General features: G+C 37.8%; 1 protein-coding gene across 3 annotated transcripts in view; it reads right to left on the bottom strand.

The window, feature by feature from the left end:
• LOC136863408 (RUS family member 1) overlaps positions 1–18,976 on the bottom strand; it is a 192,804-nt gene that overhangs the window by 125,468 nt on the left and 48,360 nt on the right. For all 3 annotated transcript variants that reach the window (XM_067139818.2, XM_067139819.2, XM_067139820.2), the window contains one exon: positions 11,505–11,697. In XM_067139818.2, the coding sequence (XP_066995919.2) occupies positions 11,505–11,697 (193 nt within the window). The remainder of the gene's footprint in view (positions 1–11,504; positions 11,698–18,976) is intronic.

Raw genomic sequence — 18,976 nt, 5'->3', positions numbered from 1 at the left:
AAATCCGTTTCTTATATATGAAGAGAGTCATTTTTCGGGAGATAGTAGGTTCGAATCCCACTATCGCCAGCCCTGAAGATGGTTTTCCGTGGTTTCCCATTTTCACACCAGGCAAATGCTGGGGCTGTACCTTAATTAAGGCCACGGCCGCTTCCTTCCAACTCCTAGGCCTTTCCTATCCCATCGTCGCCATAAGACCTATCTGTGTCGGTGCGACGTAAAGCCCCTAGCAAAAAAAAAAAAAAAAAAAAGTGTCATTTTTAAACAACAGATTATATGAAACACACCTAGAAATAGCTAATTTTCTCCCTAGTGCACAATGGAACCTCTTCCAAACTCAAGTAGATAATAAATTATTTTATGAATTATCAGTAAAACAACAAACCCTTGATAATAAGCTTAACAATCTGATGAAAAATTCTCTTCAACATAAAAATCAAATCAAAAACAATAAAATACCTTCAGTAAACACAGAACAATTCCATCCCCCTATAGTTAATTTATCTAAAATAACTTTAAACGATGAAGAGAATTCAATTCTTTCTAAAGGCCTCAAACACAACTGGCCCAACCTCAATCCTCTCAACATTGCCACAAATTTAGTAAATGAATCTGAAATAGCCATTTATAAAATGCTGACTGAACAACACGATGAAATCAGACATGATATAAAAAGAAAACTCGAAAAAAAATTCTTCATTAACAATAGCACTGCCCCCAATCTTAATAATAAACATTTAATTAATGATGATAAACATATTTTGAATCTCAAAAAGAAAATTAATGACAATAACATCATTACCAAAGCCGATAAAGGCAACAAAACTATCTTAATGGATAAATCCAACTACATATCTAAAACTAAAGATTTCAACAATAATCCTTCCTTTTCTATAATTAAAAAGACCCAACCAACAAAATCCAACATCTGCTTAAAGAAACGTTAAAAAAACATCTCTCTTCTCTTCACAGATCAAGAAAAATCCTAATTATTAAACAAGAACCTAGGCCTACCCACTGCCAAAGCCCTTCGCAAAATTCATAAAACCAATATTCTGATCTGTCCTATCATCAATTGAATCGGCACATGCTAAAAGGGCCTCAGTCACAAAAAATGGCAAAGTGAGTTAAGCATGAAAATCGCATGTTATAGGATAGCTTCAACTATCTATAGTAAAAGGGATTGAGTCACACGCACGGATTAGCTAATATTAGCTAGGGAAATTCCTACCGTATGCTAAAAGTTTCTCAGTCCGTGACTGAGGTCCTTCTAGCATACGTTAGCTGCAACACTGCCTGACTGTTTCGCTCACCTGATCATCTGTCATACTTGTTTGGTGTTGTTGTTTCTAACCTAACCTTATTTAGCAAGCCTGCACTGTGTGTAGTGTGTCATAAACAGAATTAAACGTTTGTTATACTGTAGTTTTATAAAATATTTAAGTTTGTTGTACTTAATAATATCAATGGAAGATTTAGTAGAGAATAGTAAAGAGTCCATTGGTAAAAAGCATAAATGCAACAAAGACTTGTGGAAGAGGAATAGAATTAAAAGAGCTAGGGTTAACAATGAAGAATTTGCCGTCTCAGAAGGAAATATTTATTGTGCCCATGAAAACTACTGGAAATGCCTGCAGGTAAGGTATATCAGTGCAATAACATTGCAACCAATCTTTGAAACTATCTAGTTCTGATAAAAACTAAAAACTAACTTACACATACAAACGTGTAATTTGGAACTTGAAATCAAAATCTTTTTAATGAAAAACATAGGCCTAAAGACTTTGAGACTTACACCTTTTATATTGTAAAGAATATAGCCTAACTCAACATACACAAAGTGTTCTTGTTTGCATTTCTAGTCTCTATTAATAATTTGTATGTTCTCTTTCAGTTGCAAGAGAATGAATTGTTTTGAAATCATAACCGAAGATGAACAAGCTGACATTTTGGCAAAGTTTTATGATTTGTCCTCCAAAGATGTACAAGATTTGCATCTGCAACATTTGATTGATGTTTGTGCGGTACAACGAAGACGTCCTCGAAAAGGAGATGCTGCCAGAGAAAATAGCAACACTTTCCGTTATCATGTGATGGTAGGATCAAACAGACAACAAGTATGTTTTAAAGCTTTCTTAGCTCTCCATTCAGTGTCAGTAAAAAGAGTTAAGAGACTGAAATCCTTGAAACTATTGGGTAAAAGTCCTGTTGACCAACGTGGAAAACACGTTAAAAAAGCCCACTTGGCAGATACAAAACAGCTTTCGTGGGAACATATTGAAAGTTTCCCTCAAAAACAAACCTGTTATGCATCAAAGACTTATAACTATTTAGATACAAGGTTGAACAAAAAACTTTTGTGCATCCTTTACAATGAAGAGAATCCAAACAACAAAGTTAGCCAATCATTTTTTGCAAGATTTTTTGATGAAAATTATAACTTGCATTTTGGAGTACCACACTGATTGTTGTTGCACTTGTGAACAACTGAAACTCAAGTTAAAAAGCCCCCACCTAAATGAAGCAGCTAAAAGAGTGGCATCTGTGGAGCGTTTAGTTCATAACAGAAAAGCCTCAAAGTTTTATGCTCGTTTGAAAAGGAAAGAGGAAACAAAAGACGAACCACTTGTGCTCGCTATCTGTTTTGATTTCATGCAGAATGTCCAACTACCTCAAATACCTGTTCAAGAAACCTTCTACCTATGTCAGCTGACAACCAGCGTGTTTTGTATACACGACATTAAAAAATTAAAGCCATTATTAATCAGTATCATGAAGGTGTAGGGAAAAAAGGGCCGAATGAAGTATGCTCACTTGTTTATGACTTTTTGAATAGTGTCCCCCCACAACATACAGAGCTGCATGTGTATTCAGACAACTGTGGGGGGAAAAATAAAAATCATGCCCTAACTAGAATGCTTTTAGCTTTGACGGACACAAAGCGTTTTGAAGAAACTGAACAATTTTTTCCTGTCTGAGGACATTCGTTTCTACCATGTGATAGGGATTTTGCCATAATAAAGAAAGCACTGAAAAAAAATACGACAGAATTTATGGCATTCATGAACTGACAAACATTATCATCCAGTCAAGTAAAACTCACAAGTTCATAGTAAAAGAAGTTCAATGTGAAGAAATTGTCGAGTTCAAACAATGGTGACCACGCTACTATAAAAGGAACTGTATCTCAGAAGAACCTAAACCCAAGACCGTTCCTAGAGACCACAAAGTTAATTTTATGATCAGTACATGCATGCACTTTACCTACAATTCCAAGTTTAAATTCCAGATTGTCGCAAGACACTTCATTGAATCTGTGATAACCCACACATTTCACCTTAAACAAGAAGTTAAGCTTCCAGATGCAGTAGCTTACCCACTGAACAAAGTCCCTATAAAACCTGCCAAAGTAAATGACATTAATTGGCCGTGCGCGTAGAGGCGCGCGGCTGTGAGCTTGCATCCGGGAGATAGTAGGTTCGAATCCCACTATCGGCAGCCCTGAAAATGGTTTTCCGAGGTTTCCCATTTTCACACCAGGCAAATGCTGGGGCTGTACCTTAATTAAGGCCACGGCCGCTTCCTTCCAACTCCTAGGCCTTTCCTATCCCATCGTCGCCATAAGACCTATCTGTGTCGGTGCGACGTAAAGCCCCTAGCAAAAAAGAAAAAGAAAAAAAAAAAAAGACATTAAAAAGTTAATGTCATACATTCCTCATGAGTTTCTGGAGTTCTATACTGAAATTCTGGCCTGGCCTACCTCTGAACACACCAGTGATGTTAGAAATGATGACTAGGTTCAACTAAAATTACATTTTGTACTGACACAGAGTGTTTCTTACCTTTATATAAATATGGTACTCAGAATCTTCAATTGTTAGTAAACAGATTCACAAAAACCGAAGATGTTCTGTTTCTATTTTGTGAAAACCTTGCAGTATGCTAAAAGGGCCTCAGTCCACGGCATTTACACCTAGTTTGCAAAGTAACTAAACATAAAAGATTGTTAAAATTGTAAAAACGGGTACCGCTGAGGTATGTACTACCTTCCAGTAAAGTTAATTACGGTAGTTTAAAAAAAAATTAGGGTCGCTGAGAGACAGGTATTTTTTTCGTTTTTCTCAAAACTGGGTTGCTTGGACTGAGGCCCTTTTAGCATGTGCCGATTCAATTACAGACCTCGCACCTTATACAACACTTCTAAATTCATCCAAAAATTTTTATTAAAAATTTATCTTCTTTTTATCTAATAAATCTATCAAAAACACTTCCAAATTAATCAAAAAATTAAAAATTTTTGACATCCAACCAAATTTCTCTCTCCATTCTTTCGATATTGAAATTATGTATTCCAGTATTCCAATTTCCAAATTATTATCCATAATTGATAGCAACTTACTTAAATTCAGTCATCTGGGTAAATTAGAAGTTAAGGACTTCATGTCCATATTAAAATTAGTAATCAACAACAATTTTTTTCACCTTCGATAACACCATTTACCACCAAGATGGTCTAGCTATGGGCTCACCAGCCTCAGGCATCCTAGCTGAAATATATCTTGATTTCTTGGAAAATACAAAAATTAATAATAATAACAATTTCTCAAACATCTTATTTTGGGGTAGATATGTCGATGACCTGCCTGCTGTCATTTCTTGATGGATGCAGTACTTTTGCATCCATCTCTTGCTACAGGCCAGAGCAAAGTGTAGCTTCCACTGAAGTCCCGGTCTCATCAATGGCTGTGACAATATGGAAGCTGCTGGGGTATGGGTGGTGCTGAGTAATGGCATTCAGAGTACAACCAGTGCGTCTGAGTGTTATGAAAGGTGTTGCTCATAGGGTCAATCATGCTGCAATAGCGCTGCCTGGCCCAGTGAGGAAAGCAATGGCAAACTACCTCACTCCTCGTCTTGCCTAGTACGCCTCATTTTGGTACTGCCATTGGTTTTTGCGGTTTTCATATAACTGCATAGCCTTTGGTGGTGCTATTTGAGGATCCAACCAGCCTCTGGGCTGATGACCTAACAGACAGACAGACAGACAGACAGACAGACAGACAGACAGACAGACAGACAGACAGACAGACAGACAGACAGACAGACAGACAGACAGACAGATGTCGATGACACTTCAGTGATTTTAAATGAAGAATCATCCCGTGCTAATTTCACACTTCTTCTTAACAACTTTGAATCTACTATCAAATTTACCCTTGAATATGAACATAACAAAAAGCTTAATTTTCTTGACTTAACTATTACAAGACATCCTTCTTCTTTAACCTACAAAATTTTCAAAAAACCAACCCCAAACAGCAACCTCTATCCAGCAAGATTCTACACACCCACAAGCACATAAACGAGCTTCCTATAACAGCCTAATTTTTCGTGCACTTAACACTCCTATGACTACAAAAGATTTAAATAATGAATTAAACACCATCCGCACTATTGCAAAATTAAATGGCTTTAACAACTCTTTCATAAACCGTAATATTAATAAACTCAAACACCGCCCCAAAACCACATTAACAAAAGATAAAACAGAACCCACTGCATTTTCCACCTTTACTTTCTCTCAAAACGCTTATAAAATCACCAACATTCTTAAAGAATACAACATGAAAATATCTTTTAGAACCAATAAGAGAAATCTTAATTTATTACACAACTCTAACTCAATTAATAAATCTAATGTTTTTTTTTTTCTTTTCGAAATCTGGAGTATACAGATTCCAATACAATAACTGTAGCTCTTCATACATCGGAAGACAGGACGTAACTTTAATATCAGATACTCTGAACACATCAACGCCATAAAATACAACAAATTCTCTGCAATAGGACAACATATACAAGAGTTTAATCATAATTTCACCAGTAATGATACAGACATAAAAATACTTAAAGTTATTAACGAAGCCCCCATCTAAACACTACTGAAAATTGTGTTATTCATTTTGACCAATACTTCAACCCCAATTTCAAGTTAAACAACATTTCTGAAAAACGTAATATTTTATTCGACTTCCTTATCCGCTTTTTCAAAAATGCTAAATTTACAAATTCAAATTAATATTCCAGGCCTTATATAGTTCCTACCGACATTTTCCACTTCCTATAACCTAACCCATACACCTGATCCACCATAAACTACTACACCTTCTCATTTATTTCCCTATTTTTTCCTTCCTTCTTTTTTTACCTCTGCAAATTGAATTATATTTTCTAACATCTCTAATGATTTAGACCACTCTTAACTTTCAAATTTATACATTACGCTATTCTAAGATCGACCTCAACTCTTACCTTCAAGATATAATACGTTATGTCATTACGCTCCTCAACTGTTCCAATTTTGCGCTTTTTAATATTTTTATCTTCACAATCGATTTTTCTGTGTCATATGTTTCAATAATTTCAACAATCTAACATACGAATTCCTTTACCTTGGATATATTCATAAATTCATAACCCTTGAGGATATATTTCTTTCGACAAATAATATATAACTATATTGCACTATTTCACTCATATCAGCATTTAAAGGCTTGATACTCGAACTTTTAAAATTTTTCATCAGATTTCCACAAACTTTTGGAAGTACAGTACCGATCGGCACGTCTTGCTACTCTTCATGAACTTGCTCCATACTACATTTACGTATTTGATCTACGACTTCTTCAAGATTTTTGGAACTATCAACATGCAGTGCTGACCCCTAAAATTATACAGTGCCTCATGAACTGCAACTGAAAAATACGTATTTGATTCGACTTCTTCAAAACATTGACATTTCAACACACAGTGCTCTCTAAACTGTTATATTGCTTCATAAACAGCATCTAACAGAATTATTTATTCTTCACATTTTGTTTACCTGTGTATCATCTTTTATACTTATTTGTGATTGGCTGAAATTTCCACACACAGTGCTCCCTAAAGTATTTTAGTGCTTCACAAACAGCATCTAACGGAATTATTTAAACTTCACATTTTATTTACCTGTGCATTGTCTTTTATACATATTTGTGATCGGCTGATGATGACCAAGAATACTGGCTGAAAACTGTACCAATTATAATTAAGTAGGAATGTAAAACTTACATTTCTTATTTTAATAGTATTGAAAGGTTGAACCATCATATATCTTCTTTCCACTTAATAGTGAACTCACTTCAATACGGAACACTATGAAATTCATATCTCTTAATGAGGGGCTATGCACAGTAAAATTAATCATGTAGTTATCCCAACATGGTGAACATATTGTACATGTTGTTGACATGTGTACATAAACAGTGCAAGATTAATGCCACATTAAATAAGCTTCTTGCGATGAGTTGAAGAAAGGTGGGCTTATGTTGAATGACAGAACTCTATCTTGGCTAATGTTGTTGAGAATATGGGCCTCCTCACCCATCCCATTCATATCAAGTGTTGAAGCTAGTTTGTTTTATGTCACACCGACATAGACAGGTCTTACAGCGATGATGGGATAGGAAAGGCTTCGGGGTAGGAAGGAAGCAGCCATGGCCTTAATTAAGGAACAGCCCCAGCATTTGACTGGTGTGAAAATGTGAAACCACAGAAAACCATCTTCAGGGCTGCCAACAATGGGGCTCCAACCCACCATCACCCGGATGCAAGCTCACAGCTGCGCGCCCCTAACCGCATGGCCAACTTGCCCGGTCTTGGGATTTTGGAAGTAACCCTTAAAGACATTATGGTCTCTCTCTCTCCTGCTATACTGATTATAAAGTTAACTCCAATCATCTCCCTGTAGGAACTATCATAATTATCTCCACTGAAACAGCCTGCAATCTTGGGTACTTATTTATAATGTTGTCTATTTTTTAAAATCTGAAAAAGTAGTTACTAAACTTTATTGCATGTCACTCTAATGTTATATATTCATGATTCTTAGGTGAGAAATTTTGAAGCATATTGTAGTAGCTGATAATTAACAATACCACAAATTAGTGCAAGCGTGTGCACATGCAAGCATGCACAGAGAGATTATGCAGAGGCGAGGTCAAAAGGGTCAAGGAGTTGGGAAGCAGGTTTTCAGCATATTGAGGATATGTGAGGTGGATTCTTTTACAATTCTCACGACAAATGAGGACTGTTCTTAGCCCAAACATAACATCGCAATTATGCAATTTACAAGACATAACTGTTGATATGTACCATGGAATCTCAGGAGATATGCCCAGGCATTAAAAATCTAGTCAAAACAGTCTTAGGTGCAAATCAATCCTGAATTGACACAATCTTTGTGAAACTTCATATCTTGTATGCATGTGGAACATATGGGATTCCATGACCATTCTCGATCAGAGGTCTTGGATATTAGGCCCTGACGTTTCCACTGAAACTACAGCAAGAGACCATTTTATGAAAATCATGGGGTTTCTCCTCTTCAACAGGGAATCGACGCTTGGGGATCACTTGTAAACTGACAAATTTGGATTGTCCTCAAATATAGGAAGAAATTTATAAATAACTGCATTCACACTACTGTAAGTGATCATTGCCACTGGGATATTTCCCAATTATGATATATTTATCAATAATAATAATAATAATAATAATAATAATAATAATAATAATAATAATAATAATAATAATAATAATAACAACAACAACAACTTTGGTACAAACCATGTGAAAGTATTACTATGGATGAAATGCATTTTCCTTCAAAAACCAAATGCACATTCAAGCAATAAGTCCAATATGCCACAAAATTGTGGCATAAAACAGGTAAAGGGAACATGAATGTTCAATAGTTTCTACAGGACATTATTATTCTGACTAGCAATGTTAACCAATGGGCCCCTTATTATATACCTACAGCCTTATTTGTTTATTCATTTTATGTTATTACCAAATTGGAAATTAGTTTAATTTCAAACATTCAGTGATACTCGTTAAATGTCACGTTTTAAATCATAAAATGTTATCATAATGTATTTACATGCACATAAGAGCAAATATCTAGCTGTAAGAAGGTGAATGAGCTCAAGTCATGCATAGCAAGGCTTTCAGGCCGGGCAGTGGTTGCCAAGGCCTGTTTAGGGCTGTAGCACCATGGGGTTTGTCTCTTACTAGACCATGGATGAAATAAGTCTTGTGTTTCCATAGCTCCTTTCTAAAGAAATAATACAAAAACTTGAAATAACTCAATGGGATTGTTTCAGAATTGGTTCCAACTAAACCTCTGGAGAATACTGTAAGAAAGAGCAATAGAAACTCATCCTTTAAGTTCTCTTTGTATGGAAATTTTGGACTATTTAATTCATACCCAGTAAAAAAGGAGCACAATCTTTTCTCTATACTTCGCACTGTTTTAATTCTAAATTGACGTTTTGGCCGATTTTGGCTCTGTCTGGTGGTTATGCACTGAAACATAGAAATTCAACCAATCCTAAACTACCATTCATATCGACTTATATCGGCAGAGTGCGATCTCGAAACCTAGTTGCCAACTCTAATGTTTATATTCACCACGTGGTTAACCTATCTCGCTCAGCGTGTATGGTATTCAGTACGGTTCACGATCTTTAGAATTTCTCTTCAGTAATTAGTGTTTTTCATATTACTTTTTATCTCTCTACTATAGTACATAGCGAACTTTACAGTTTAGCATAGCATAAGTTAGTAAAATACAGGTTTAGTACTTCAGTGTATAAAAGTAGCAGCAGTTTTATTTATGTCCGTTTACTGGTTAGTGTACTTAGTTCGTGCGTGTTTAGCATGTTTCAGTGTAGTTCGAGAAAGACAAGCGGCAAGAAAGTGACTCTGATATCAGTGGAGTGTTCCCTTTGTAGGCCATAACCTCCTTCCTGTGACATCTATTAGCAGTGAGTTATGTGTCATTTTCTCATCCTCATTTATTCTTAACAATGTATTCTCTTTTTAGTGTCAGATATTGTTAGAAAGTGTAGTTTTTATGAAGTTTTTCCAATCCCAATTCATTAGTTCTCCTAAGTACGGTATTACATTTTATGAGGGCTGTTTACTGCTGTCGTATTGCATCAGCTGTTCTTGCAACAGTAGCACGTTGGCAACAAAGGTAAGGCGAAGTTCATTTGTTTTGCGAAACTTGAATTTAGAAGTAAAGCCGTGCGGAGTAAAAACAAGTATGGTACCGGTACAGATTTATTTTCTTCTGTTTCAATTACAATACAATATCAGTAATTTGGCCTTGTCGGGAGGCAAATGGGTACCAGATTTCTGGAAAAGCTGGATTATTGGGATTTGTAGGCCATAATCTCTGGTTTTATAGAAAAAAATTACTGTACAAATTCAAGGAGGTTAATTGTATGTACATACTGGTAATATTTAAGGTAATAACTCAAAGACACACATTTCAATTAAGAACACTTACAAACCAGCGCAAGCAAAAAAAACATTACTGTTAAGTGAAAAGTGTGATATCCTTAAGAAACTGGACTGAGGTGAGAGACACAATGATTTAGCAAACATAACAGTATATAGCAGGGATTACCAGGGTGGATTCACATTCTTGAAATTATGACATAAAGCGACCATCACTCAGCACGCAGAATAACTGTTTGTATTTCATTGTGTGTTCTAATGTCAACAACACACACTGCCCCAGTATCGGAATGCACTAGCCAACTTGCTTCATGGCATAGTCAAGCTCTGGCACTGTCATTTCATAACAAGACATGAAAAAGATGCTGGCAATATTTAACAAAGTATTTTTCCAAGTTTGGAATTGTTCAAACCACAGTTGAAACTTAGCACATACGCACAAACATGCACACAAAAATATACGGCTGCACAAGGAACACAGAACTGTAGCATACAGTAAGTGTCATAACAATAATCAAAGTGAACGGCAACAAAAAAGACAGTGGATAGTTTTAAAGGCCGCATGGTGACTTGCAATTTGAATCCATTGTTTCAACATAGTATAGAAGATGGATTATGGAGATTGTAGTGTATTTCCTTTGATAAAATATCTCTGCTTCAAATATCACGATCACTTAAAACAGACTTTAGTTTTTTAGGTCGAGTTGAGCAAATGCAGTACAATGTGGTCGTAAAAGCTAGATATTCATCATAACAACATTTGCATAAATTTTTAAAATCAAAACCACATTTAACAATTCTTGAACTCATAATAAAGTCAGCTCTTATCAAAACTGAGGTTCCATGAGACTTCATCTAAGGTTTCAGTGTTGAAACTCTGATGAAATTAAATTTTATGCATTTTTATACTATTATCTTTGATGAAAGAATGGTGGGAATACAATAATGGTGGGAATACAATTAATCCTTATTATGCTTTCACCCCAATTTCAGAAATGAATTTGTTTGTGCAAGTATTGCAGTTCCCTTGGAATATAAAGCTAAACTAAATTGAACACACATTTAGACAGCTTTATTTCAGTTATTTGAATTAATTCACACATAAGAGAAATGCAAAGTAACATATTCTAGCTTCTAGGAAATAACAAAGGATTTACCTGATGCTGGGTGATAGCTGCTCTGGTTGCCCCTCCAGCCACCCCAACAATAGCTTTCAATGTTGATGAAAAACAGAGCACCAAAGTGGCATAGTCAGAATAGTAAAATAACAACAACTCCAGGCTTAATGCACAATCGTTAATAACATCTGCAAAAAATCGCCACTTTTTGAAATCGAAGTCTAGGAAAGTGCTGAAATTAGAAAATACATGCCAGAATTAATGGAATTCATTCAATTTTATTAAAATGCAGTTCAAAGAAATTGTGGACAAGACAAAGAAAGGAAGTCATCTAAAAAGGATTTTTAACATACTTGCCTAACATGGTAATGCCATAGAGATTGCACAAATAACTACGGTCCATTTCCTACTAGGTATGACGAGAGATCTCAAAATCATCTTAAGCAACTTGGGAGAAAACTCTGTACGTCTGTCCTAATCCAATGACAATCCACCTTGTAAAAGCAAGCAAGCTTGTACTATTACGTGACTACTGATATTGTGATCATAACCACAGGATCTTGTGTTTTGTGTGGAATCTGAGTCACATGAACACAACTTTTTATGTCAAAATTCCCATATGCATTAGGCAGTATTCAAACTGCAGCTGCCTAGGTGAGAAGCCAGCGACTCTGCCACTAAGCGATCATGGCCCAAAATTCAACATGTAATACTGTGACATTAATGATTTCTCCTAAGCATGTCAAAAGGTCTTTTCAAACCAATAAACATATAAAGCGTAGAGCTGATGGTTTAATGTGAACATTAAATGAAAAAGGCAAAAATTAAGATCATCCACACACCTTGCAAGTATATTATCATTAAGGCCTGAATTTGAAGAAGAATGGTGTGAAGGTAATCCATATTTTAAGGGAATATATTTCATAAAATCACTTAATTTTCAGTGTTGATATAGATTAAGGAGTCTTAGCTGAATATAAAGAAAACTCGACATAATATGAAACAAAAATTGTATAACAGCAGCTGTAGGACAAATTACATCTCATTAGTCTCAGAATAATGCCAGAGAAAATATCACCAATTAATAATAATACTAATAACAATATAGGAATATAACTACACTGCCAAAAGTTTCAGGACACCTGTTATGTATGGTATCGCTTGTTTGCAGTTGAGGTAGAGGTACTGTAGTCTTCAGACTACCCTGCTGTTATCACAGTAGAGTATTAGCCAGCGAACGGGACAGACGGCAAAACTCGGTAACTTTCAGCGTGGCATGATTATAGCCAGCCACCTCTCCAGGAAGTCAGTTTGCGAAATTTCAACTATGGTGAAGATTGCGTGATCAACTGTTATGTCATCATAAAATGGGAGTGACAGCAGCAAAACTAAGAATTGCCAGACCACATAAAATGAATGACAGGGACCAGCAAGTACTGAAGACTGGAGTGTAAAACACTGCATGTTATCAGTTGGAAGACTCCACACCGAGTTCCTACGCGAGTCCAGTATCACTGCTAGTAAGAGAACTGTTCATGAAGAGTTCTGCAAATTGGGTTTCTACGGCCAGTCAGCCACGTACAAACAGAACATCTTTATTTTTCACTAACACGTCAAAGGTTTTTGGCGATGCAAGGCATCAGACATCCTAGCTGAAATCTATCTAGATCATTTAGAAAACACCAAAATTAATAACAACAACAGCTTTAATAATATTATTTTTTGAACATGATATGTGGATGACACTCTTGTGATCATGAACGAAAGTACAACTGACGCCATCACCACTCTATCCAACCTTAATCACAATGACCCACATATCAAGTTTACACTAAATCAGAGAACGATAAAAAACTCAATTATTTAGACGAAACTGTTACGGAGTTACCCGTGGATCAGCAGAGGTGAAAGAAGGTGCCGGTGTGAATGGGTCTAACTACAAAGTCAAAGTTAATTTCAAATTTTAACAAAGGTTATATTTTTCAAAAAATAACAAAACTTTTCACTTAGTGAAATAACAATGACATGGCAAATTAGAAACAAGATTTAAACAAAGCAAGAAAACCCAAACCTTAGTAACTGTTTAGCAACCAGAGCTTCCAGCCCCTCGCTTTACATTACCTGAGCTCTCAGCTCAACTTTACAAAGATTACAATTTTACACAAGGGCAGAAATCCCCTAATACATGGAGCTCTTGCTCCCGAAATTGCAATATCAAGCCTCCTAGAGGCATTCTTACAATACTTGAAAAGAGCTGACGTGCTCTTAGTATTCACAGCCTACTCAAGGCAACACCATGTGAAAGCCTCACAATCACTGGCCTTACAAGACACTACTTACACAAATAGCCATCTAATTACACAGGGGTATCTAGTACCCAACCTACGGGGCCTTAGTAAAAAAGAACAGGTTCAATAAACGGCCCGAGTACAACAGGAATGGAGTCGGAAATTGAGCTCCACAAAAAATTTAAAAACCTATAGGGCACTTGGCCAACGAAACAGGGGCTAATCCCAAACTACTGAGGAAGCGCGCATGGAGATAACTTCAATACATAGCAGAAACAAATGCGGTACCTCAAACCAAGATGAAGGGGAGCTCGAGAGAATACATCACCCTCTATCCCTGGATTACAGTTAAGGATTTATGAAATTTTACATGAGCTGAACGGAGAATTACATTTTAAGGAAGTTGGTTACAAAATTAAAGTTTCGAACCTTTCCCTCGGGTTAATCTGTGGAGCTAGCAAAAATGAAAATGTTAAGTGGCCATACCTTGTCGAAGTACTGCTGCCTGATGAAAGAGGCGCCTCCCGCCCCCTGCTTGACACACACACACATAGTTAGATGACGATGAAAAATGGCCAAGAGACGAGAAAATCTGCAGTTTATAAATCCTCGGGGAAAGTTTGAGACCTTTCACGAACAAAACAGCCACACCCTCACAATTTTATTGGTGGATGAAAAGTTTACACTCAATATCGAGAAGAAATACGGGATTGGTTGAAAATTCATTCCAGAAATTCTTGATTGGCTACATTCAAAACTGGCGGAACGAAAAAATGAATATTGCCAACCCAAAGATGAATGAACAAAATATAGTACGGAAAAAAACTTACGAATACAAAATTTCTTCAAAAAAGTTCTTTCACTTCGCACCAGGGTGCATGATCTAGTTTTTTCTAGCGGTGACATCTATGAGAGAATGTCCAAACGTCTCAATAAATGGAAAACAAAACAAGTTGAAATTCGCATAGTACTGGAAATTTTACAAAAACAAAATTTTAGTGGTGCCATCTTCAGAGAAAATTTATAAGTTGGTCCAGATTCAAGTTCACTGTTTCTCCTGTGGAGGAGTTCTTTAACGCACAAGTTTTAAATGTGCAGCGTAGAGGTGTACCTCCCGGTACAGACCTCCCACCCCCCAAATGTCCTTCCAAGGGGTGACAAAGAAGAACTGTGAAAAAATTATTATTTCATTTCAGAGAAAACAAAAAATGTCAAAGTTTTTTTGTTGATGGGTAGATGCCTGTTAAACTTCAGCTTTATAGTGTCTTTGTTGCCGTAATTACATGTGAATACTTTTGACGGCCAGTCCTGCCACCGCTGCCGATATCCAGTTGAGGTCGCCCGGACCCCCTCAAGTACCCGCAGATACACCTCTCCCGCTACTATGAGAGGGGTAATCGTGGTGGAGGACACCGCAGATCAGAAGTGTATTTAAAGTCCCCAGATGAGTTGGCGGTAGGGGCGCCACACATCAACCTTTGCTGGGAGGTGGACTCCGGCGCGCCATACGCAGGTAGACATCACGGGAGTGGAATGGGCCCGTACCCACCTCAGTGGTGGTATGGCGACGAATGGCTGCGGGGACAATGAAACAGTAAGATCTCGGCGACATAAAAGTGTTGTTGGTGACTTGAGATTTAAAGGGTACGATCTTAATTGGTGATGCAGAGGACAGGGTGGCGCGGAAGACTTTTCATGCCATAGGTGTTTGTGTGCAGGAGGCGGGGGCTTGGTAATGGCCACTAAGGAAATGACAGCAGGAAAACCAGAGGGGAAGATCGTACATCAGTATACATATAGATAAAACAATACAACCAAAGGGCAGAAGGCCTTAGATTTAAAGAAAAATATAACCTTCAAACTCCTGCTAAAATGTTGATAGCTAAGTTAAAAATGATGTTACACAGGTTTTATTTGTGAGATGTGAACTGTAAAAGATCCTCTCCGTGGCTGGATTGTTCACCAATAATGTAACAGGAGTCAGGAAATCTAAAATGATGCACGGCCCATGAAATCTGGGAGCAAGCTTGCCCGCGGGAACAAAGTTTTTAACCATGACTTGATCTCCTACTTTTAAATTGGTGGGCCTCCGTCCACGATCATATCTTTCCCTAACCTTTTCATGAGAAGCTTTAAGATTGGCCTTAGCCTTCTTCCATAGATCTCTAATATTATCGGCTTCTATTGTCTCTGGTAGAATATCATTGAGTGACCAAAGGTTAGAGAGCGGCGTGTTGGGCACAAATTTAAACATCAAGGAAGCAGGAGTGAACTTATGAGATTCATGAACCGCCGAATTCAAAGTGAAGGCCAACCAATGCAGGGATATATCCCACCTGGAATGATCATCATAATGAAATACAATGAGCGCCGATCTCAGATTACGATTGACCCGCTCAGCCAGAGATGGTTGAAGATAATACGCCGATGTAGTTACATGAGAGATGGACAGATCAAAACAGAATTTACGGAAGAGATTGGAGGTAAATGCCTTAGCATTACCAGAAACTAAATATTGACACGGACCAAAAGAAGCAAAGATGGTATTTCAACAAGCAATGGTGGACTGGGCGGTAGCCAGCTTAGTCGGAAATAACCAGGAAAATCTAGTAAAACCATCTACACATACGAGAATGAATTTGTTGGCATTTCCCTTTGATTGGGGGAAGGGTCCTACGTAGTCGATATAGAGGCATCCCATGGGGCGCGACGCTCGATGAGAAGATAGAAGACCTAGCTTAGTGGACAATGTGGGTTTACTACGCAAACATGATTTACAAGCTTTTACTAATTCTTGAATTTCACCGTCCATACCTTTCCAGATAAACATCTCTCGGATCTTTTCTCGAGTTTTGAAGATGCCTAAATGCCCCCCTAAAGGGGTCTCATGGTAGTACTTGAAGATCATAGGTACAAGAACAGCTGGAACCACAACTTTCATTTTTTGACCATGCCTCAACGGGCAACATAAAACCTCATTCCTCAATACATAAGGGACGACATGTTCCCCAGAAGAAAGGGTTTCCATAATAGGAGCCAGCACTGGATCTTCACGCTGATATTTTTCAATGTCCCTAAACATGGGGGCATCAGTTAGAATGGCATTAATGCCCGAAGGTATGGGCATGGGAAGAGACGAACTATCTTCCAATTCGGAGGTCTCCACATCGTGAGCAAACATGCGGCTTAGTCCATCCGCAACAACATTTTCAGATCCTCTAATATGCCTAACATCAAATTGGAAGGCCAAAATCCTGATGGCCCAACGGGCTATACGACCAGTACGACGCGGCCTAGCTAAGACCCAGCTTAAGGTTATCTGTTTCCAAGTAGAACTTGACGTGTTCCAAATAGAGGCGGTACTTCTCTAGTGCAAATAAGACTGCCAAACCCTCAAGTTCATAGATGGAATACTTGGCTTCTTGAGCTGATAGTGTCCTAGAAGCATAGGCGATGGCTCGCCTTCCAAGTTCAGTTTCTTGAAGAAGCACAGCAGCCGCTGACGACGACGTGTCGGTTTGAACGATGAATTTCTTCGAGAAATCAGGCATAGCAAGAACAGGGGCATTACAAAGAGCTAATTTCAGGTCTTCGAAAGCGGCTTGTTGAGAAGGCCCCCCACTCAAATTTGACGCCTTTCCTACGAAGTAAGCTCAAGGGCACCGCTCGGTTAGCGAAGTTAGGAATGAATTTCCTGAAGAAATTCACCATGCCTATGAATCTGGCAATACATTTGATGTCCTTAAGAGGTTTGAAATCACGGATGGCCTGTGTTCTGGAATGATCAATGGAAACACTATCGGGCGACACTATATGCCCTAGAAATGACATGGAAGGCTCAGCAAAGGCTACCTTAGATAACTTAACTGTTAACCCTGTCTTATGAAGGCAATTAAGGACCTCTTTCAGATGATTCAGGTGTTCTTCAAAGGTCTCAGAAAATACGACGACATCGTCAAGATAATGGTACAAGTATTTAAACTTGATGTCGAGGAAGACCCTATCTAGCAGTCTCGTTAGCACAGCTGCTCCCGTGGGGAGCCCGAAAGGCACACGGTTGTACTCATACAAGTTCCAATCCGTGGCAAACGCTGTTAGATGTTGTTTTGATTCCTCGGCTAGAGGGATCTGATTATACGCCTGATTGAGGTCTAAGATGGTGAAGAACTTAGCTTTCCGAAACCAAGAAAAATCAAGAGTGAAGGTTGGGAAGAGGCACAGATTGTAACACCACCTTCCAATTTAAAGCCCTACAGTCAATCACAGGCCTGAAGCCACCTTGGGGTTTCGGAACCAGAAAAATGGGCGATGAATACGCCGACTTAGAGGGTCGAATGATACCATCCTTTAGCATTTGATCGATGATCTCTTTGAGAGCCTTCATTTTAGGTGGCGATAACCTATAAGGTGGAAACCTAACGGAGATCGAATCAGTAACCTCAATTTTGTATTCAATAAGGTCAGTAACACCAAGAGTATCAGAGAAAACATCTGGAAACGACTGACACAACTTACGAATACTCTCAGCCTGCTTCTCAGGTAGATGTCTAAGGTCTAACAACATCTCATCCTGGGTAGGCGAAACAGACGAACATGACACAGAATTACATTTTAGCAAGGGAATTTTACAATTATTAGCAAATTTGAAGGTGCACGGCTTGCTCTGAATGTCGAGCACTAGACCGGTAGAAGACATGAAATCCGCTCCTAATATAATGGGGCAAGACAAGTGCTTAGACTCAAAGAGTTTTACTTTCCAAGTGAATTTAGAAATACAAATTTTGGCATATAGGAAACCTAAAACTTCTAATGGAGAAGAATTAGCCAAAATACATTGAACCGAATACAAACAACAATTAGAAAATTTACAACAGACTTTAATTTGGAATACCACTCAACCGAAATAATGGAACAAACACTCCCTGAGTCTACTAGAGCAGTAATCGGTTCATTATTCAACTTAATTTTGAGAAAAGGTACAGGTACGGGGGTCTCGCCGCAGTCCTAAGACATTTTTTGGGGCGTTCAAATGCTGGGTTTGAGGAACTGCTACCCTGTTCCGAGTTTTCGATGGTTTTACCTGGGGCTGAGCCTTGGGAAGATGAATTTGCCTACTCAGCCGATGGCCATAGTCATTTTTAATTATTCAATTTGTGGAGGTTGCACCAGAAGTTGAACAGGAGGGGGTGCTATTAGCATTAGGGCAATTCTTGGTGATATGAG

Source organism: Anabrus simplex, chromosome 2, assembly GCF_040414725.1.
Source record: "Anabrus simplex isolate iqAnaSimp1 chromosome 2, ASM4041472v1, whole genome shotgun sequence".
In the NCBI taxonomy this organism is placed as follows: Eukaryota; Metazoa; Arthropoda; class Insecta; order Orthoptera; family Tettigoniidae; genus Anabrus; species Anabrus simplex.
The sequence above is the reverse complement of the archived record's forward strand: the minus strand, read 5'-3'. Positions and strand labels throughout refer to the sequence as shown.